The sequence below is a fragment of the Leptidea sinapis genome, chromosome 36 (assembly GCF_905404315.1).
Source record: "Leptidea sinapis chromosome 36, ilLepSina1.1, whole genome shotgun sequence".
Taxonomy (NCBI): domain Eukaryota; kingdom Metazoa; phylum Arthropoda; class Insecta; order Lepidoptera; family Pieridae; genus Leptidea; species Leptidea sinapis.
In genome coordinates, this window is record NC_066300.1 from 738,143 (window position 1) to 761,028 (window position 22,886).

Below are 22,886 nucleotides of genomic sequence, written 5' to 3' on the forward strand. Positions count from 1 at the left end.
TCCAAAGAAAAAGTTAACTTTATAACCAGAGTACCAGTACGCAAGGGAAACAACACCAAAAACAAACCAATTATTATTTCTTTCATAAACCGATATGCTAAAGAAGACTTCGTTGCAGCCGGGCGTGCCTATAAGGGTCTTAATATATCGGACGTAGGATTCGAAGGAAAGGAGCACATCTTTATTAACGACCATCTTACAGCTCGGAATAAACAGCTCCTTTCACAGACCAAGGCACTAGCAAAGGAAAAAAACTACAAGTATATTTGGGTACAGCATGGCAAAATACTGGTGCGTTTCACCGACAGTTCTCCCCCTTTACATATAAGATCAGAGAAAGACTTATCAAAAATCAATTAGTATATTTAATTCTGTGTATAGTAACCAATAACCAACATTGTAACTCTTTTCTTCATGACTACTCGCATTCCTATCGAAGTTTTATTCAATCACTAACGATAGACACTTTATTTGTTAATCACTTCGTAATAATACAAACAATTCTTAATTTATTTTCTGGGTGCTTCTTTGTGTATGTGATGTTTATCCGTAAATATAATTTAAATCTGAAATTACTTTTATACCTATTATATTCATTGAGTGAGTTTTCGTGTGTCGTAAACACTCGGTCAGATTATAAATCAGATAGTGAACTTAAATTACACTTAACGATGACTTTTTATTTTGTTAACAACTTACCATTCAAGACTAACGATCGTGCTATTTACCTAGTTGTCAGTGACCAGTTTTGTTATTATTATAGTAAATTATTTGTATTTCCTATTATTGCATTAGTCTGTTATATTAACACCTTATTTGAGTTTGTGTCATACAGCTATTATAATTTACTATTAAAATGGGTAACTTAAAAATATATTACCAAAATGTTCGAGGACTGCGGACAAAGACGGATGTTTTTTATCGCAACGTCTGTATGAGCGATTATGATATTATCGTCTTAACTGAATCTTGGCTCAACGATATGTTTTGTGACAGTGAACTTTTTAATGAAACGTATAATGTGTGGCGAAACGACCGTAACTACGATCTCATTCGTCAAACAAAGGGTGGAGGTGTACTCATTGCTGTTAAGAACACAATACATGCCCGGGGCAACCCGAGCTGGAGTTCATCAGCTGAAGATCTGTGGGTTACGTTATTTATACCTCGTACTAGAACAACCACAGCCACCCACATTCACTTATGTTCAGTCTACCTCTGTAATCAGGCGGAAGGTAATTCCTTTAATGTTCAGTTAGCAAACTTTCAAAACCAGCTACTCACACTTATTAACACCTACAAAGATGACAAATTTCTAGTACTAGGTGACTTCAATCTAAGTGAAATTCAGTGGGTTTCTTCATCTTCTGAGGATGGACTTATTCCGCATAATCTAACCAAACAGATTTACTTCGATTTTGCTGATAATATTAATATGTGTAGTTTGAAACAATATAATCACGTAACAAACAATATCGGCCGTATACTTGATCTCGTACTTTCAAATGACTCTGTATCAGTATTCCAGTGTGCTACTCCGCTTGTACCTGAGGACTCGCCTCACAAAGCTATATGTGTAGTGCCTTCCCTGGATTTTAAGCCCTTATCACCTCAAAAAACCGAATTTTACTGTTTCAAGCGTGCCAACTACGACAAAATCCGTAAAATATTGTCAGAGGTCGACTGGGAGGAAATTGTCTGTTCAGGCGACATTAATGAAGCACTTGACTCTTTTTACAAAATAATATATAAATTGCGAGATGAGTTTGTCCCTAAATGTAAGTCGCGCAATGTTAAATATCCCCCGTGGTATACTTCATCTCTAATCAGAATGATTAAAGAAAAATTCAAATTCTTTAGAAAGTTCAAAGTCTATGGAAACAAATCAGACGAAGCCTCTTTCAGAGTTCTCAGAGAACGTGTTGATGCAACTGAAAGGGAATGTTATGATAATTATATGAACAACATTGAGCAATCCATATGTACTAATCCCAAAAAAATGTTTTCATACGTCCTAGATAGGCGTAAGCGTGGTACCATTCCATTCATAATGACATTTGAAGACAAAAGTTGTACTAAAGGAGATGATATTAGTGAGCTGTTCTCAGACTATTTTTATACTACTTTTTTATCCAACTCATCGCCTAGCTCTCAAATGCCTCCACCATCATCAAATCCGGCCTTTGAATTGGGGAACCTAGAAGTCAGTTGCAAACAAGTATATGAACTCCTTAAGTCATTAGATCTGAAAAAATCTTCAGGACCTGACCATTTACCAGCTGAATTTATCGTGGCATGTGCCTTCGAGCTGTCATTACCAATATCATTATTGTTTAAGCGATCCTTCAATGAAGGTTTGGTTCCCCTCAAATGGAAAACTGCTTATGTCTCTCCAATACATAAAAAAGGTTCAAGGGAAAATGTAGAAAATTACAGGCCAATATCCAAACTTAGCTTATTTGCAAAAGTTCTTGAGAGACTTGTGTTCACGCAAGTTTACAAAACATTTAGTTCGGCTTTTGATCAATGTCAACATGGATTTTTAAAAGCACGCTCTACCGTCACAAACTTAGCAGTGCTAAATGACTACATATCTGAACAAATGGTACAGGGTAATCAAGTTGATGTTATATACATGGACTATACGAAAGCATTCGACCGAATTGACCATTGTATTCTTCTCAAAAAGCTTACAGCACTTGGTATCCGTGACGATTTATACAATTGGTTTAAATCTTATCTCTCTGATAGAAAACAGGCTGTTGTTCTCAATGGTTACTGCTCTTCTTGGAAAAATATACCCTCTGGGGTCCCTCAAGGATCATTACTAGGACCTCTGCTTTTTATAATTTTCATAAATGACATCGGACGATTCATTAAAAATTCGAATTACCTTTTGTTTGCAGATGATATGAAAATTTTTGGTATAGCAAATAATAAGACAGATGCATTACGCATTCAAGAAGATTTGTATAGACTGGATGACTATTGTACCGTGTACAAATTAGACCTAAATGTATCCAAATGTTTCTACATGCATTACACTACTAAGCCTACCCCTTTCCCTCATACGTATATTTTAAAACAGGAACCTCTATCTGTGGTAAACGAAACAAATGATCTAGGTGTTTTCCATGATAGCAAAATAACTTTCGTACCACATATTGATCAGGCTATCATTAAAGCGTCTAAAGCACTAGGTTTCATAATACGTACAGCCAAACCTTTCAAAAGTATGAAAACATTAAAAATTCTCTACTGTTCTTTCGTTCGCAGCCATCTTGAATATGGTTCACAAATTTGGAACCCAATGTATGCTGAACACATTAATCGAATTGAAAGGGTTCAGCGGAAGTTTACACGATATCTAGGCTTTAAGTTTAAAATACCTAATGTAAGCTATGAAGAACGCTGCAAGCGCTTCCACCTTCTACCACTCAAAGCTCGTAGAGATATTTCTGATATAATCACCTTAATCAAAATACTAAGAAGTATGATTGACTGTTCTATATTACTGACCAAAGTCTGTCTGGCAGCCCCTAGTAGAATGTTAAGACAACAGCATATCTTTGCTGTACCATTCTGTCGCACAAATTATAGAAGGAACACATTTATTTTAAGAGCTATGCAGTCATTCAATCATTTTTGTGACACGGATAATATTGATGTCTTTAACTCCAGTATTAATTCAATTAGAGCCCATTTGGTAAAACAATTTAGCAGTGATTAACAAATTAACATTAGGAATGAAATTACTCTTTTTTGATCATGCTCTCAACTGGCGATAGGAGTGCGAGAAGAATTTATTTAATAATTTTATGAAGTTTTATTTAATAATTTTTAATTATACTTGTGTTGTTTGTTTGTAATTAATATGTTACATTTAATAATATTATACTTGTTCCTATGTACATGTGGAAGCCTATTATTAGCTCGAACGAATTATGTTTGTTAATTATTTTAATGTATGTAAAACCAGCTGTTGGCTTTCTTAAAAATATTAAATAAAAAAAATAAAAATATGAAAAAATTTAGCACGGCAAAATATCTAAAGAAATTGACGAACAAGCAGCAGCTATTATGGAGGAGGAAAAAATCGAAAGACTTCGGATTATGTCATATGTCGCTAACAAGATATTTAAAGAAAAGAAAAGATGCAGAAGAGAAGGACATACCTGTGGAATCTCTCACAGTCGGCTATCAGAAAAAAAAGACAAGTTTTCAACGATGACCAAGAGCCCGTTGTGGTGTGGTGAGTTACGTTATTAAATGCAGCCAATATTGCTACGGATTGACGTTTAAGGATGTCAAGCAACTGGCATTTTCTTGCGCACTTAAGCACAACATTGTAATACCGCAATCGTGGATTGACAAAAAGGACGCTGGATCTGGTTAGCTAGCAACATTACAACGCAACCAGTCGTCATATATATGAACACCAGAAGCTACTAGCTTGAGCAGAGTCATTTATTAAAACGAATGTTAATAAATTATTTTCAAAATTAGCTGACGTTTTGCAATGTAGATGAAACAAGTGAAAGCTAGATAGAATTTAGCTATAAAAGGATCTAAACAAGTTGGTTCCATTACATAAGCAGTCAGAGGGACTCTTGTAAGTCTCTGAGTAGCAGTAAATGCAGTGGGGAACTCGGTGCAGTGTATGTTTATCCTCCTTCGATTTAAATACAGGGACTATTTTGTTCGCCTGCATTAGAATTTACAAAGGTGACTGTGACATTTCAGACTACAGCAACTAACTGCTTGGCGTTCCTTAAAGATATGATCTTCAAGTTAAAGTTCAAGTATAGTTTATCTTCGTTTAGTAGGTGCAAACGTTTTTTTGGATCAAATATTAAGTTTGTAGTTTAGTTTTATTTTAGATTTTTATATTTTCGTTGTAATAAGGCGCAGAACACTGCTTTATGGGCATAATGTTAAGATGTTTAAATTAAGAAAGTAACTGATTGTGATGATTGCTCCTAATAAAAACTCTTATAATAAATTTATTTTCTATTGTAACAATTTGCCCCATTTTGTGTAACAACCAGGTCCGAGCACGGGGTTGAAAGTTACACGGCTTTTTTTTTCAGAATTTATACATTTTAACATTACTATCAGACTGCTACATAAAATTTATTTTAAATAAAGATCCTGTATAGTTACTCTATCAAAAAAACCTATATTCAGGTAAAACACTCAAATTAATCAAAAAATTTGACAGTTTGTAAAAAATATGTCACAACCAACCCCGGTCTCCCCTACTCTTGATTCCAAATCGCAATAGGGAATTACGAATATTGAAGAATTGACGAATTACTTCAGCAGTACATGCGGTTTACAAAATTAGACGGCGCAACTAGTATACTTTAGTTATTTTCATAGTATTATGCCTATGGTGTATTGTTATGGGGCAGTGCAGCCGATTAATACCATCTTTGTGCAGCAGAAGAGGGCTATTCGAGCTATTTATAACCTAGGTACTAAAGATCACTAAGAGAAAAATTTAAAGAAATAAACATTTTGACTTTTGCATTTCAATATATTCTTGATAATTCTATATGTTCATAAGCATCTTAAGGAATTTGCTAGAAACTGTGACAATCATAATGTTAACACGAGGAACAAACATAAACTTGTTATGCCTAATATTCGGTTTAGTCGAGTTAATAAGTCTTTTATTGGGCGATGTATATGCTTTTACAATATTATAATTCCTGAAAATGTACAAAACAAATGTTAATAATTGTTAAAAAACGTTTGTATAGGAAAGGTTATTCTAACATAAACGATTTTCTTAGATACTACAGACTTATTATCATTATGAGAATGAGATCCTCAGGCTCTTTCATTATAAATGTTATTATCATATTAAATTACATTGTAATCTATATATTTATATATGAAAAAAGCCCGCTGAGTTTCTTGCAACCTTTCTTCTCAAGTCTGAGGCAGTCTTGCATTTGCATTTTGAATGGGTGGCAGTTGTTATTGACGTTCAATAAGTGGTTTTGAATGCTATTTTAAATAAAAATATTTGAATTTGGATATGGAACAGCTGGTAGCGTATAAACTAAGATTAAAATATCTGCCTAGCTATATCGAGGACTGAGTATAAATATGGGTTTGAAATTGTAATAAGAACATCAGGAGGGTGCTAGTAGCACTGACGCTATCCATAAACCGACGCACGTAGATAGAAAGAGTATTTTGACCGGCGATTCGCTTTTTTTAATCTGATACTCCAACCCTTAGTATTAGTAGTCACACGATTGAAAGCAACAGGTTTGCAAATAAAACGAAAGTGTTACAATCCGTTGTGATCATTTGTTTTGTGTAAATTGCTCCATTGTAATCTATGTCCTTAATGCTTTGTGCAAAAAGTAGTAGAAGAAGAAGAAAATGACTTATGAATGTCAATGACCCCATAAAGAATAGAGAAACCATTTCGGAAAAGTTGAGCGTAAATGAGAAAAACTCGCAAGAAACTCATTGCCACTCTTTTTAATATATATCTATTTACAGTTTTAGCATGTAACATTATATTTTATACAAAGTGATATACCTAAATTATTACTCAAACGTTTTGGAATTCTTGGATTGGGTGGTAGTTTTTTGACATTCAATAAGTGGTGTCACATCCTATTTTGAATAAAAATATTTGAATTTGTGTAACTAAAGAAAAAAAAGTGATAAATCTTATTATCGATAAACCGACCAGGCACCACAAGTTAGTAGCGCCCGTTCATAATGGACCAGACCGGAATTCCTTCCCTCACTCTCGTTGTGTTTACTAGAGTCTGGCTAATGAAAGCTGAACCTGAACGTAGTGTTTAAATTCTCTTTGGCTGAACCTAGCCATTTATAGGAATGGCAATAATAAAAAAAAATATCATTATGACAATTTCAATCAATCTGTTGTGTCTTGCTGTCACATTGGAGTTTGCTTACATTGAGTTTCTTGAATATTTCTAAGCGAACATGGGTAAAACGATAAATAGTGGCGTGCGGCGAGTGTTATTTATTATGTTGAATAAATTAAAGCAAGAACAAGAATAGAAAGAAGCAATGTTCTGGCAAAAAAATAAATGTTTAGATGTCTTGACTGAATTCGTAGGTTAGTACCATGACGTTATGAATTTGATACTTGATTTAAGATGGTAATTCAAAATTTTATGTTTCTTATGTTCCACATAATTAACATACTACTTGCACGGTATTGTTTCTGTGTTATGTTCATTTGCGTTCATTAATTTAGTTCACTAGAAAGTATCGAATATTATATTGTATTTCATTTAATCTTGATGACAGTTGCAACCAAGAAAAGAAATAATATACCTAGACGATACATACATTTCAGCAGCTCATATGGAAACAGTCGTAAAATATGCTTTTGAAAGTATAACACCAGAAAATTGAAAGACAATGACATGGATGAAATAATAGAAGAGCTAAAACCATTGATCATAAGTGTGGAGGATGTTAGTTCCAGTAGTAGTACAGACGAATATTTGGAAATATAAATTTTAGAATAAGCTTTTGATTAAAATGAATAAAATCTGTTTATCTTCCTTTATGGCTTTTATTTTTATGCTCATAGTGGTTTACATTAAATATTTTCCTTGCAGTGTAGGAATTTGTTACCTCTTCAATACTCAATTCAATTGTCTGATAATATAATATCTGGTAACAATTTTAAATAATACATTTTACTGCAAAGAACTCATGGCTCAATAATGTGTGTACAAGAATTATGTAATAAATGACTGTATAAAATTGAAAAACCAAAACCATTACCTTCATAATAACCGGTAAGGAATTATAAAAAAAAAATAAGATAAGTATCAAAATTATTGGTAATACCATATGAATATTTTTTGAATTTGCCGCCTTTTACTAGGTTCAGCTTTCGTTAGAGTCTCCAGACTCCAGACTATATGAGAAAATACCTTCCCAAATGCAGATGTCGTCTCCCTTACCAGTACATATTACACGTCTTATCTATAGCAACATGGAGCACACTAAAGGCCTTACAAATAAAATTGGCATAAAGTTATACCTTAGCATAAACCAAGAATATGCAAAATGTTTACAAATAGACATTTTGCTTACGATTGGTTTAATCGGACGTATAACGTTTCCCGCGTTTATTTGCAAAGCTGCTTGACATTCGAAAAATTTCAGAATTCATTCTATTGACAGTGTTGTCAACGATATTGTAAACATTTTGCATATTCTTTGTTTATTCTGAGGTATAACTTTATACGAAGTTTATTTGTAAGGCCCTAAAAATTTTGCACTTCAAGCTAATCGGAAACGCTAACTATTTGAATTTCGAATGTTATATTTTTTGAAACGTTGCAACCTTTTTAGTAATAAAAAAAATAATTTGTCAATTGTTTTTTTATCACACATCAAAGTCTACGTACGCAACAAAAATGGAATTAAGTCGAATAGATTGTAGAGCGATGATTTTTTATGATTTTAATAGTCTCTCCGCAAGACTATGCCGCTACGTCTTCAAAATGTCAAGCAGCTGGAGAGAAGCAACTTGCTTGAGCACCGTGAGGTGATATTTTGCTGAATTTGAGAGAGATCGGATTTCTTTACATGATGAATTTCGTGAAGGGCGGCCTTCAGTTGAAGGTCGCCCACGGTAGTTGCCGTCAGCGAAAATAATGTGGCTACTGTTGAGTGGCTAATTGAAGAAAACCCGCGGATTACCAATGAGACAATTTGAGGACTATTGGGGATTGGTATGAGCCAAATTCAGAAAATTTTACACGAAGAATTGAAAGTTCGGAAACTTTGTTGTCGTTGGATCCCTCATGAACTGACCGTAAGGCAGAATTAGTAGGCTCGTGTGGAATGGTGCTCACAGATGCTAATGAAGTACGACCACGGACATTCTAATGCTGTTTATGACATTGTCACAGGAGACAAAACGTGGATTTATTGTTTTGAAACCGAAAAAAATCCAGCAATCTTGTGAATGGGTGTGTGGTGTTTGAGGATGAGAACAGGCTAACAAAAGTGAGGCAGGCGAGAAACGTTGGTAAAAAATGATCGCATTTTTTTTCTCAGGTACGGGTCCGATTAATGCCGAGTGGTATTCTACCATTTGTTCACCCAGGGTTTTAAAAAAAGTTCGCGAAAGACGACCAAAAAGCCGCGTTCTCCTACATCATGACAACGCTCCTTCACACACGGCAAACAAAACTATGTCATTTCTAGCTTCCGAAAAAGTACAACTCGTCACCCATCCTGCTCATAGCCCCGACCTAGCACCCTGTGATTTCTGTTTTTTCCCCGAAATCAAAGATTAGAGAGAGTATTTTGAATAGCAATACACATAATATTTTGGTTATAACATGTTGTTTTTTTAAGTTACGCAAAACTTTTAGTGTGGTCTACGTATAACTAACTGTGTTAAGTAATAAATAGTAAAGAGATCGTAAATATTATCGCGCATGTACTTACCCATGTGTGTCCTTGTTTAATAGACTGTAGCGCCTAGTGGGCGCGATGTCTATATTTTCTATGTCAAAGGTACCTAATCAAAAAACTTATATTTTTTACACGTACAGCGTACCTACTTGGAGTTTCAACCAATCTGATTCGAACTTTGAATAGTTGTCAGATCTTAACACAGTTTGGCAACGTTGTCTTAAAATTTACAATTTTGTTGATTATTTTGTATAAAGGTTTTTTTCTTGTATTTCGTATTAGCGCTTTTAAACATACATCCTACTTTCCCTTTGGTAAATAAAACATGTTGGTCAGTGAATCATCCGAGGAATCTGACGATACTCTCTCACTAAGCCGTAAAGTATTTAAACCGACAGCCATAAATAATATTTGTAACTATGAGCCTGCGAACGAACTGTTAAATACTATGGCGAAAACGCACCCATTTCAAGGTATTTCAATTATTGAGATATTAATGATGAAAATATGGACATAAAATTAATATAGTCATTAAATCTTACAGGTGATAAACTAACAGAGAACGATTTGATAGTGTTATACAAAAATTTCGACGTTGGAACCAAGCTTATGACAGAAGCGAAGGCTTCACAGACAAGACCTTCTAATCAATATGTTGAAAATATAGTATATAAAGACGACGTGGAGTCGGATGACTCTGAGATTGGAGACCTCAACAATCCTGATGACATTCGCGATATGTTCATAATAAACAGTGAACAAATAGACCTATTTGATAACAACACTTCAATAAACAATCTTTCTCAAAAATTTTGTAAGGTCGATATGCGATCGTCCACGGGAGCCAAGGCTTATGACAATCAATTTATTTTCAAAGATCCATTTATTCGAGACCAGATAAGAGGACTTCTATCTGACACAGACAGATATAAAAATGACAGTTTTTTGTTTCCTAGCTCATTATTAGATTACATCTGTTGCAAACGCTTAGAAGACAATGGTGATTTCTATATGGATACCATAATAAAATATGTGCAGAATACTATAGAGCACCTGAAACGAATAAGTAATGGCGACTATTTGACCGACCGAGCAAAGGAAAAGTGGAGGGAGGTGAATGACATCGCAGAAGTTACTAAAACTGTTTTATGTAACTCCATAAGTATTCCAATACGCATTGATAGAAAAACAAATCTTCTATGCAGCACAAAAACAACTTGGGAAGACGGAGTACATTCTGAAGTAGATTTTAGATATTTATCCAAAATATTGGAAAAGAAACTTGTATTAGAGATACCAAGAATAATTTGTGGTTCTTTGAAATTGTTTGACCAGCAGAGCAATGAAAATCTTATTATTCATTGCAAGAAGGAATCTCCTCTTGGTAACCACAAAAAAGAATCTGGCGTAGACGTTGTTTTAAAATTAGAAAGATCAGCATCGGGAAAATTAAATAAACTTAATTCTATAACGATTCTGCAAAACTGTACAGCCTTGGTACCTTACATTGAAAGTATGAACTGATTAGCTTTTATATTAATATTTTCTTTTCACACGTTTTATGTATACATTTAAATATTTTTTCAGATCCCTTAAAGGTACTTACTATGTCATCGCAATATGAAAATGAAGTCAATCAAGAGTTGGCGGATGGTAGAGTTATAGAACTAGATAATGACGGTGTTTTAACAATCAGTGACGGGACGCCAGAAAGCATGAATTCGACAAATTATAATATATATGAAGAGTCTATTATTGGTATTGATACCGATGAAAGCATTTCTTCAAGATATAGCGAAGAAAGATACCGTACCTTGAGTGGATATGATACGATAGAATACGGCTCTAGAAATAAATTATACAGTGATGAGCAAACGGAGGCTAACTTAAGTGTGCTGAACCCTGATGAGTTAAAATGTAATGTGGAAAGTGTAAACCAGCAACCTCCAGTGCTTGAAGAAAATATAATACCCGCCTCTAGTAAGAAGTCACCTATGAGAGTAAGAATTAAATCACCATACGAAAATTCTTCACTGTTGCTGGAGGAAAAGAAGCGGAGGAGACTTTTAGAAATACGACAACATCGTGAAAATAAAAAAAAACTTTTGAATGAATATACTAAAATATCTAAACATAAGAAGGGTAATACTGCAATAATGGCCCAAGCTTCAAATTCTGTGACTAAACTTTCTATTACTAACAAGTCTTTTTATAATTCAATATACGGCCAGGCCAAGAATACTGAAAAAGTTTTAAATAAAAACCAAAAAGTTAATAAAAAGGATCTGATTACCGTGATGGAACAAGATAGCTGTGAAGAGGTTATTCTAAATAGGTCCACAACAACGGATGCATATAAAGAAAAGTACATAAATCATAGTTATTACTTGGACGATGCGGATACACAAGTTCAACATTTACAAATCAAACAGTCGGAAATGAACGACTCGGGGGAGGCTTGCCCAACATCGACGTCGGTGGTATCCCGTTTTAGTAATAATTCAATTCCTTTCAAGAGTACTATAAACACAAATTCTAGCACCACACATTTAAGATACATGGAGTAAGTACATCACAGTAAATTTATACTCATTTGTACTCTACTAGTACTATTTATATTAAACTTTAATCAGCAATTTATAAACATAAATAATTTTATAATTTTTAGGCCAGAAGATGTGACATTGTCAGAAAATAATGGTACTAAAAATATTGCGAATATTGGTCGTATCCTATCACCCAAATTAGATGTGGCTAATATAACTGCAACCACAACGTCAGTGGAATGTAGAAAAAGTATAGATAAATTATATAATCTCATAAACACATTTGGAAAGAATGATGAAAGGTCCCTCGAAGCGCGGAATATGACCACTCAGGATAATTCTGCAAGACAAGATCAAGAAAGCATTAATTCTATTATTCAGCCCAGTGATAGTGGTACCAGTATCAAACACCGCATAACCAGTTCAATACCAAGCTGCTTTAGTTTCGATAAAACGCCGAACCATAACGCTTCGCTTAAGAATATTGTCAAAAAAGATGAAAATATTAAAGTAACCGTAGCTCCAAAAGTCATAATAAGCAGTAAAACACAAGCTGCAAAACCCATTGAGGAAAAAGGTAAAAAAGATAAGAGGTCTATCACAAGTCCAAGAAAAGTGAATGAAAATCCACTGAAAGCTATTTCACAATTATTGCACAAATTTGAAAGTGTCCAGAAGTCTCGTCACAAAGAGGCTCCAGAAACAAAAGAAAACAAAAAAGTTGATGTTCCTATATATAGCAAAAGTTATCGTCGACAAGTTTCTTTCAAGAAGCCGATGGAAGCAGATCAACATACGAAAGAAAACGAGACTCTTAATAGAACTAACAGTTATGAGAGAAGACCTAAATTGCCAAGTCCTCCAGTTCAAGCTTTGAGATACCGAAACACAAAATTTTTTGAAGAAAAACAAAATGATAAATTAAATAGACGTAAAATATCGGATATTATAGACGAAGCTAAAGAAGCTAAAGGTGAGGCAATCAGGGGACCGCCTAAATTTGCATCACGAATAGACAGTCTGGCTCAACCAAAGAAATCATACATTCAAAGTCGTCATGACCAATATCAAAGTCGGACCACTAAAAACATTACACAACCAAATAAACCGAAAATTGTAGTAAACACTCCTATTCCAGCGGCCACTGAAAAATCCGTAACACAAAATGTAAGATCAAAACAAAAAAGAACAGAAAATGAAGTCTCAAATCAGAAATTTCAATCCAGTATAATATCACGTTTAGGTGTGTAAAGGTGAATTTTTAATGTATCGTGATTATAAATAGAAAAAGCTTAAATTTTTGTGTAAAGAAATATTTTTAATTAATAATTGTTACTAGGATCTCGGCGGTCAGCAAGCAGCAGCCCCGTCAGAAGCCGCAAAGTCTCACCAGTGTCAGCTTTCGCAACGTCCTTTAAATATAACGTACCAGATACACCATTGTTAGTTACCGTTTTTAATTAAACAATACATTTTTTCATTTCAGTTTTTTTTTCATGATTTTCATTATTAATTTCAGTTTGTATTATTCAAATAATCTTTAATAATTTAAAAATTTCCGCACACAGAGAGACGAAGATGGTAGCAGTGGAATCGTACGTAAACAATCATTATGGGCGTGTTTCCCCATCGACTGAATTGGATTTACAAGACAGAGCACAGACTGCACGTGTTCCACTGATTCCTACAGATATTGTTACAGGTATAGCTAATTGTATTTAGCGATTTATGTAGAATTTTCACATTACGTATACGTCAGCCTTTACACTTGATACAGCCACCGTGTGTAATGTTCATACGTGTACTGCGTACATTCGTTGCGCTCTTGAGTACTGTATTAAATTGTAATACTGTGATATTGTAAAGTAATTGAGCTTTATTGACATATCGAAATGTAAAATCAAATTATACTTACTGTTATCTCTTAATTTTTTAGTGACATAAGTTTTTCTTTTCATCTTATTATTTGACTTTATGTTCATTCAGGCTCCTCACCTTCATCCCCGGCTCCAGAAGAATCCCAAACACTTGGGACACAATTACATTCTATGATTTATACAATGTTAAATGGAACCAATGCAGCGAGGTGTGATCTAGGTCGATCAAAAAATTTAGACGTGCAAAATTTTGATGAAACGTTTTCAGACAATATAGAACAAGACGGTGATGTGATATCAAATACCGAGTTTGCTATTGACGTTTCTGGAGATAAAAATATAGCAACAGCTGTATCTAGCTATAACTCTGATTTTAGCAAAATACAATTTGGTATTCAGCCTTTTAACTCATCAGCTGAGTTAGCGAGACTAGAGACTGCATTATACCGACGTTTATCAGGAGGTAATTTCAGTAAACGCCTGAGAATAAAAAATTTGACATTGACGCCGAAACATTCCTCACAGCAAAATTTTGTATTGCAATCGGGTGATGCTGGACCGCTTATGATTAGATCAACAGTTTCGCAAAATTTTAATTGTATTTCAAAGAAAGGTCAAACCGTGTCTGAATTAAACATTCGAACTGAACATTCGAACGTAGACTGGAGCTTCGTGAATTGCCCATTGCAAGTTGCCACCGTAGCATATGCTTTGCCTGAGACTTCTGTTGAAAACATATTAAATGGCATGAAGTTGGTTCAAAAAACTATATCCAAGCACACCAGATCAGATCGAAAACCCGAAGTCGCTTCGCAAAATGATTACATTAATTTATCTGAAATAGTCAACACTAATTTCGACACATCGTTAGAGAATAATGAGCAAAATGGTATTCAGACAAATGAAAAATATACAGAAAATGAAGATTTTTTGGCTGCTAGAGCTGAAAAAAGTAATGAAGACAATGTCATTAAGAAATTACACAATGTGACGTCATTAGATATACTTGTTGGTCTGCTAAATGAAATAAAGAACATAACTTCATGTCAAACGCACATAACTCAAAAGGACGGAAGTTCATATTATGACAGGGACAATATAGGACAAAATCAGTTAATGCATAATGAAACCTCTAATCAAAATAGTTCAGAATTCATAGATTCACAGGGACTTCTTGAAACACCACCTTGCTTGAATTATGGTTCGACAAACGCATCGAGCTCGAACAATGATTATTCATTGTGTATTTCTAAGCCTCTCCAAGCAGATAAAGAGGTTGCTGTCGACATTCCTGCTCTCGAACTTGTGCACACATTTACCGATGTACCATCGCGTTTCTTCCAAAGCTTTACTAATCGGAGTATATGTGTTGCGAATTCTGTTGATAGTATTCTGAATGAACCCTCTCATCATTCTTCTACTTTCTCTTTAATTTCCTCTGATTATGAGACACTTTATTCGAACTCAACATTAAACAAAATTATTGAACTTCCTCAAAAAAATCCGTCTAGATTGCAACTTGCGTTAAAGGATGCCGTTATCGATAAAAAGTTAGTTGAGAATAATACAATGCAGCTTAATAATTTCAGAGATGCTGATCAAATGCTAAAAACAAAGAGAGACATTTTGGTGACTGTTTATTCATTATTTGTTTTAACTGTATTTGCTGCCTTGTCCCTTCCCGAATATTTGCAATATATGTGAATACTTGATAGATACCTATTATTATTATTTTTATCAAGGGAATGTAGGAATAATATAATTGTGATGTCCATACTATTGTTCTAATTAAATTATTAATAAAAACGTATTATTTTTTATTCTTACTCATTTAAAGAAAATTTCCTAAATATATATGAAAAAATAACAAAGGTGTTCGGGTGCCCTAGACCAGTAGAGCTGTAGGTAGATCACTTTATATTTTGACTTGCTATTTAAATTAATTAGACGTCCGATTATCGGATAATAAAATTAAATTAACGAAGTGTTTAGTCGTCCGCCAAGCGGCCTTCAATGTTATTCATCAGATAATCGGACGAATTAATTTTAATCGACTAGACACTTCGTTATATTTTTCATGGAAGGAGTGGACAAACGAGCGTACGGATCACCTAATAACCGCTGACCCATGATTACCACCGAAGACACTCGAAAGACCTGAGTTGTTACAAAAGTGCTATCGCGGCCTTTAAAGACGTTTGCTCATATATTTAAGGTACCCATTTACCGCGCAAGGATGCTCATTACACACTCGTGCGTGGCAGAAAGCTCCTTGAAATCTGCACTGTAGACACGCCAAATATCCAGATGGTAAGGATGATATGCAGTTTTTGGCGTGTCCTGCGAAGGTGGAACTCAGCTTCAGGAATTAGGTCAAAAAGCTTTTTGGTACACACCGTGTGATAACTGCGATAGAAGACACAATGGAGCGACTTCTTTACGCAACGCCAAATTGTTTATATTTGAAAAAGCGACATGTCGTGTCAATTTCTTAATATGCAAATATCCCAAGTTGAGCAATCAACTGTAAAGTAGACTCTGTAGATGAAGCCACAACCTGAGAGTTGAACAAAGACATGTTGAAAGAACCGTTAGCTCAGTAGAAGAGCGCTCGCATGGAACGCGGAGGTCGCGGGTTCGAGTCCCGCAAAGTTCATAAATTTGTTTTCAAATTAAATTTGTGTAATTAATCCCAGAAGTGATCATCATCATTTAAAAATAAACAGATTTTTATCAATGACATATCTCAGTACTTTACACATTGTCATTATTTACTTTACGCAGACGATTTAAAGCTGTACAAAAAAGTTACTTGTCCATCTGACGCTGTCCGTATTCAGGAGGACCTTGATGACTTTTTGGACAGACTTGGCTTGGTTTCTACAACCACGATATACGGCAATTGCAATTGTCCACTGACCGCTTGTTCTTGTTGCGTACGCGGAGAAACTGGTTATAACCGGTTGACGATAGCACAGACAGTTGACCAGAGTTAGCGCAATACACGTATTGTTCTATTAATTGCAAGCTTGAATATTTTAACAAAGTGATATTATAATATTATTAATATAGGTTATATATTAGTAAGGTAGGTAGTAGGTTGATTACTGTATTGTATGCATAAATAATACGAGAAAAAATAAAAAATATAAGATATTATGTTGACTATCCAATGGTCTATAATAGGTAAGTAAATATTTGATGATATTTATATTTGTGTGATCTTTTTGTGTATGGGAAGAGATTAATTACGGTATGTTTTCACCATTTTATTATTATTGCAAGGTTTACTTAACACGTCTTGTTATCGGTTAGTTGATATATAATTATGTAAGTCAAAGTCAAAATATCTTTATTCATTGAAATCATATTTGATCATTTTGAATCGTCAATTTAAGGTTTCTTATAATAATAACAGCTACATAATGTAGTTTGTAAAATTGATACCTACATATACTTATACTCTAGAAAATTATAAAACATATTTTGTTTTATTAAGACAGAGTTAGAGCATGTTCATTCCCAAGCATTTTTATCATCTAAGTAATCCGTTATTTTATAGTAAGCTTTTTTATAAAGTTTCCCTTTAATTCAATTTTTAAATTTGTTTATTGTCAAATTAAGCATATCACTTGGGAGTTTGTTATAAAAGCGTATACATTGCCCTTTAAATGATTTATCGAGTTTATGGAGCCTGGTAGTGGTAACAGCAAGCTTATCTTTATTCCTAGTATTAAACTTATGACTATCGCTATTTTTCTGAAACAAGTTAATATTCCTGTGCACATACATCAGATTTTCATAAATATATTGACAAGTGACGGTCATTATACTTATCTCTTTACATTTTTCACGGAGTGATTCTTTGGGACCCATATTGTAAGTTGGACGTACAGCCCTCTTCTGCAGCACAAAGATGATATTAATATCTGCAGCACTTCCCCACAGCAGTATACCATAATGCTGTGAAAGTAGCTGAAATAGACTAGTCTAGCTGTGGCTACATCTGTATAGAGACGATCTTTTTGACTGCTTATGCTGCAGAACTGAGCTTCTTCGACAATGTATCAATATGAGGGCCCCATTGAAGCTTATTATCGAGGGTTATACCTAGAAATACAGTGGTGTCCACGAGAGCTAATTTTTCGTTTTTAATAATAATATTAGCTTTTACTTGTTTCACATTTGGTAGTATAAATCTAATATACTTTGCTTTATTCTCATTAAGTAGAAGATTATTAATATAAAACCACTTTACTACCTTCGAGATTGCATAGTTTACATCGTCGAAAACGTTTTGTTGTCGCTTAAGTTTAAATAAAAGTGACGTGTCATCTGCAAAAAACACAACCTCATTATCGTCCCTCACAAAATGTGGTAAATCATTTATGTATACTAAGAATAAAAATAGTCCAAGTATTGAGCCTTGTATTTATTACAGTATTTGTTTTAATTCTAACTCCGAAAGAAACGTTAATAACACTTTCTAACACGATATCTAATTGAGCTAAAATTTTGAACACCTACACCTACATAACTTCGGTGAGAATGTAATAATATGATATTATACATAATCTGCCCTTGCAGGCAGGGTTATCTCTTCAATACGGAACTTTTCAACGGTTAGTAGCACGGTCACTAAATTTTGTGTGTAAGTTTATTGATATCTAATCACGTTTTAATTACGGACTGTTGCTGCAGTCACAAATTGGTATAATACATCATTTTATTTAATACCACTACGGAGTTATTGATATTGAGATGCAAAAAGAGTAAATACGACTAAAAAAGAAAAGATAAGTCTTATTAAATTTTAATAATAATAAAAACATCTGGTTTACATAAATCGTGTTCAAATTATCTGCCACCGACTCTAATACACGCTCGACATCTTCTAATAAAGGCTCTACTAAGATAACGTGCATAGCGTCGTTCATTTATTTTTGGAACGGTCTCTTGAACACGGCTGCGTTATTCCTCCAAACTTGAAATTGTTTTCGAGTACACTTTTTCCTTTAGACAGCCCCAGTAAAAAAAGTCCAGTGGGTTTAAATCCGGGGATCGAGTAGGCCACAAAATGGGACCCAAACGACCAATCCATTTATATGGATACGTGGCATTTAAATAAGCACGGAAGTTTGTACCATAATGTGCAGGGCAGCCATCAATCTGTAGCCAATAGCCCTTACCTCCTCAGGCACTTCTTCCATTAAGTTCGGGAGATCATTTTGCAAAAAATATAAATAACTATGAGAAGATAAATTTTCCGGCAGTTCGAAAGGACCAATAATTATCCTGTTTAATATACGAGTCCAATAATTTACTTTGAACTGGCATTGCGACCTCGTATTATTATTGCGTATTAAAGTATCCGTGTTTTTTTAAAGTTGATTCGTCGCTCCTTAGAATTTTTCCAAAGAATTGTGGATCTTCTTCTATTTTACAAGCATTTTTCGACAAAAGAACAATCTCGCATTGTAATCTCTCGGTTGCAAAGCTTGGATGCGTCTAATATGGTAAGGATGATATTTATTTATTTTCAGTACACGGTGCACGGTCGTTTTCGGGATTCCAGTACGCCGTGATATTGTTCTTACAGAAGTCGACGGGTCTCGCTGAATTCTCAATGTCAAGCAAAATGTCTTGAGTATTGATATTCGCTAGTCTTCCGGAGCTCGTACCACCAATGCCACTGCCAGGTATTCTGCCTTCGGAATAACATCTGTGGACTCTCACGAATACACGCTAATCTGGATGACGCGCATTAGGATATCTTTCTCTATAAAGGGCTGCAGCAGCACTTGCGTTGCTCCTGCACTCACCATAGATGAAGTGCATGTTGGCGTATTCTTGTGCCGTATATTGAATCCGCGGCATCTTGATTCACTGAATCAGTCCAAATATAAGCCAAGTCGTCGTAAAATCACCAAACAAAGTCCAAATCAGTGAGCAAAACGAGTAGTCCAATAAATAGCCAGAAATCATCGTTATAACACTGATTCAAACTCATGGAGAAATGCGAAAGGAATGCACACATGCGATACCGAACAAGTCGAGAGACGCACTAAATAACTAAACTAAGTAAATGTATCTGAAACCGATCCGATAATTCCCAAACCGGTGTACCGAGCGAAAAAAAGTCTTTTCTCTCACTCGCTCATACTCTACAAAATCAACCTATTCTTGTCTCGTGTAAACAATATATGGGCTTGGGCCACGCTCAGGTAGTAAATAGTAACCATCCCTAGTACAATAAAAAGGGACCCTTTTGTGGAACGCTATTGTAAATGTTACCGTTTAAGACAAGATAAAATATCATTTTACAATTTTCTGTCTTTAGTCGTATTTACTCTTTTTGCATCTCAATAGCAATAACTTCGCCGTGGTATTAAAGTATTAAATAAAATTATGTTTTTAACCATTTTGTAAACTGTATGAACTGCGCATTTTTTTTTAAATAGCTGGCCACTTACGTTTTCATACTTTTTTTTATATGAAACACTCTCAAACGTTAAAACCTCAAGTTCTTATTTTGTTTTTGATAAAAGTATCATAGATACTTATATTATTTAATGTATTTCTAGTAGTATAGTCTATCAGGAATAAGATGACGATTTAAGACTTAAGACGAAGATTTGTGTGCGTTGTGCACATGAATGTGAAGTAAAGTAAAAAAACGTATGTTTTTCTAAAAAAACATATTTTGGGTATCACTTGGAATTATTTTTTTCTGAACGCTGAAGAGCTGTCCCGTGCGGGGTTCAAGGATTATCCATTCTTTCTGGGACATCCTGTATATAGTAATGAGGAGAGTGTTTGTCTATTACGGTAGAATACTAAGTTTATGCTACAGAATTTTAAATGAGAGGGAGAAATAATTTTAAACTTGGAGTAACTTAACACTGCGTATGTAGACTTGTAGAGTAAATATCTGAGGTGAACGGTAATTGAACAGTGTTTCATTTGCTTTGATAAATAATAAATATATTCTTTCTTTCATCTTTGTTCTAGGATCTCGTTAGAGTAATAGTCAAAGAGAATTTAAACACTACCTTCGGCTTCAGTAATAGTGTTCTGTGTCTAGGACAAAGAGTATAATAATATATAGGGAAAAGAGAGCCCTCTCTACGCATTATGAGCTGTCTATTTGAAAACTAGCGCCATCTGAATATTGGGCCCGAAAATAACTATATATTAGCTCGAAATTATGAAATTCATTTTTAATGTTGTGACGTAATTAAATAACTAACTCTACTTTTTAATGTAGGTATTGCAATTTTTTACCATGTTGAAATTGCGTGTAGAGTTAGTTATTTAATTTTGCCAGAACATAGAACATAAAGGATAGGATTTAGTAGTGTTGGTATGAGTAATTCAAGTAATTGGGTGGGAGAAATAAAAAGCAATGTTTGCATATTATTTTTTATTTTTATAATGTTTATGTTTATCATAATATTGTTGGGCAGCTGTTTTTGTTTCGTCTTAACCCACATATGTTAATTTTCCTGACAAAAGTCGATTGATCGATCTGCACCACCTTTTAACCTTGCTTTGAAAGATTGTCCTTTTTTTCGCAAGCGCGAAATTTCTGCTTGAAGATGCTTGATCTTTGTGCGCTGTGGAGCCATTAGATCTGTGAAAGAATGTTTAATTTACAAATTGTATAGTATAATTGAAATTTGAAATTGTATAATATATGTATTATATGGTATTAAATAAATGGACAATATGAAAAGGGATTCAGTCTTAAAGTCTATGTATATAAAAATGAATTGCTGTTCGTCTTGCTAAAACTTGAGAATGGCTGGATCGATTTGGCTAATTTCGGTCTTGAATTTTTTGTGGAAGTCCAGTAAAGGTTTTGATAAGAAGAAGAATTTAATATGTACAGCACGACGTCTGTCGGGTCAGCTAGTAATGAATAAAAATATATTCAAAATTTCATTCCCACACGGACATTAGCTGTTCTCAATCCTATCAGGTACCAATGCAGCCTTCATCAAAAAAGGCATTTGGCTCAATAGTCTTATGTTATGTCATGCATTAATCTGCTGTTATAAAATTAGTGTCACATTTATGGTTAATGTTTGTTAAATAAAGACCTTTCGAATTTCTTTTTATGTTTAATTTCTTATGAGTGTTGTAATATTATATCAAAGCCCGCCATTGTCAGGTGTGCTACTCCCTAACTTTGCTGACTCACATACTACAAAATAAATGATGGGCCATTACAAGAATCTTGCTGATTTTTGTCCCCAGCTCCGGGATTATGAGGGAACTACTTTGCCCACCTAGACAAAAGATCATAAACTATGTCAAATTTCATACAAATTTATTCAGCACTTTTTGGATAACAAAGTATAATAACAATATTTTCAAAAGAAATTAGAATCTTTCCCATTTGTAATATTAGTATAATAATATTAATACCTTTTCCAGCTGTTCTTTTAGGCTTGCTAATAAAACTATAATTATGTTCCAGCATCAAGCACCTTAAGATGCATCTGAAATTGGAAATAATACTTATGTAGTTTGTTGCCCACTTTGTCAGAGTGAATTTTAACTATACTTTTCAAATCATTTCAATTGTCAATTTCAATCAGACGATAATGGAGAAAAATAAAAATAAAACCAAAAATCAAATCATAATGAAGTAGCACTCAGAAATTGTAGAACCAGGGCAGCATTTCTTAAGAGTCTAGAGCTCAAATTAAATCACAAGTTGAAATAAGCTGTCAAACAAAACCATTATAGAAAAAAAGACATACCGACACTACTCACAAAATTTAAAATTATAAAATTTTGTTTTTATTTATGGTTTAGTTGTGTATAATAGATAGAAATATTAGTCTATAGAATATACTATTAAGATTTAAGAGAATAATTTACTTACCATGGAGCGCACAACCGACAGCACAACGTCTCGGCATTACAACAAAGTTCATAAATTCCACAAACAAAAGTGTCTCTATCACAAAAAGTAGAAATACACAGAATAAGGAGATTTTTGGAGTGAATT

At 34.1% G+C, this 22,886-nt stretch overlaps 1 protein-coding gene and 2 long non-coding RNA genes across 5 annotated transcripts; 2 read left to right on the forward strand and 1 right to left on the reverse strand.

Moving 5' to 3' along the window:
* Positions 1 to 5,715: 5,715 nt before the first annotated feature.
* Positions 5,716 to 7,568, forward strand: LOC126975529 (uncharacterized). Its single transcript, XR_007731741.1, has 2 exons — positions 5,716 to 7,114; positions 7,358 to 7,568. It is a non-coding gene; the product is annotated as an uncharacterized LOC126975529 (long non-coding RNA).
* A 1,829-nt stretch (positions 7,569 to 9,397) lies between these two features.
* Positions 9,398 to 15,685, forward strand: LOC126975490 (uncharacterized). Of its 3 annotated transcripts, XM_050823403.1 has the most exons (7): positions 9,417 to 9,917; positions 9,989 to 10,957; positions 11,032 to 12,007; positions 12,113 to 13,233; positions 13,330 to 13,432; positions 13,559 to 13,692; positions 13,977 to 15,685. In XM_050823403.1, exons 1-7 carry the CDS (start codon positions 9,770 to 9,772, stop codon positions 15,569 to 15,571), a joined length of 5,046 nt encoding a protein of 1,681 aa, XP_050679360.1. In that variant the 5' UTR covers positions 9,417 to 9,769; the 3' UTR covers positions 15,572 to 15,685. The 3 variants fall into 3 exon arrangements, 2 of the variants coding, with proteins under 2 accessions (XP_050679360.1, XP_050679361.1); XR_007731732.1 differs by lacking the exon at positions 13,977 to 15,685 and having other exon boundaries at positions 9,398 to 9,917; positions 12,113 to 13,243; positions 13,559 to 13,589; XM_050823404.1 differs by lacking the exons at positions 9,417 to 9,917; positions 9,989 to 10,957; positions 11,032 to 12,007 and having other exon boundaries at positions 13,202 to 13,243.
* Positions 15,686 to 21,275: 5,590 nt separating this feature from the next.
* LOC126975528 (uncharacterized) lies at positions 21,276 to 22,801 on the reverse strand. Its single transcript, XR_007731740.1, has 2 exons — positions 22,298 to 22,801; positions 21,276 to 21,500 (listed from the first exon to the last, which is right to left on the reverse strand). It is a non-coding gene; the product is annotated as an uncharacterized LOC126975528 (long non-coding RNA).
* Positions 22,802 to 22,886: the final 85 nt, after the last annotated feature.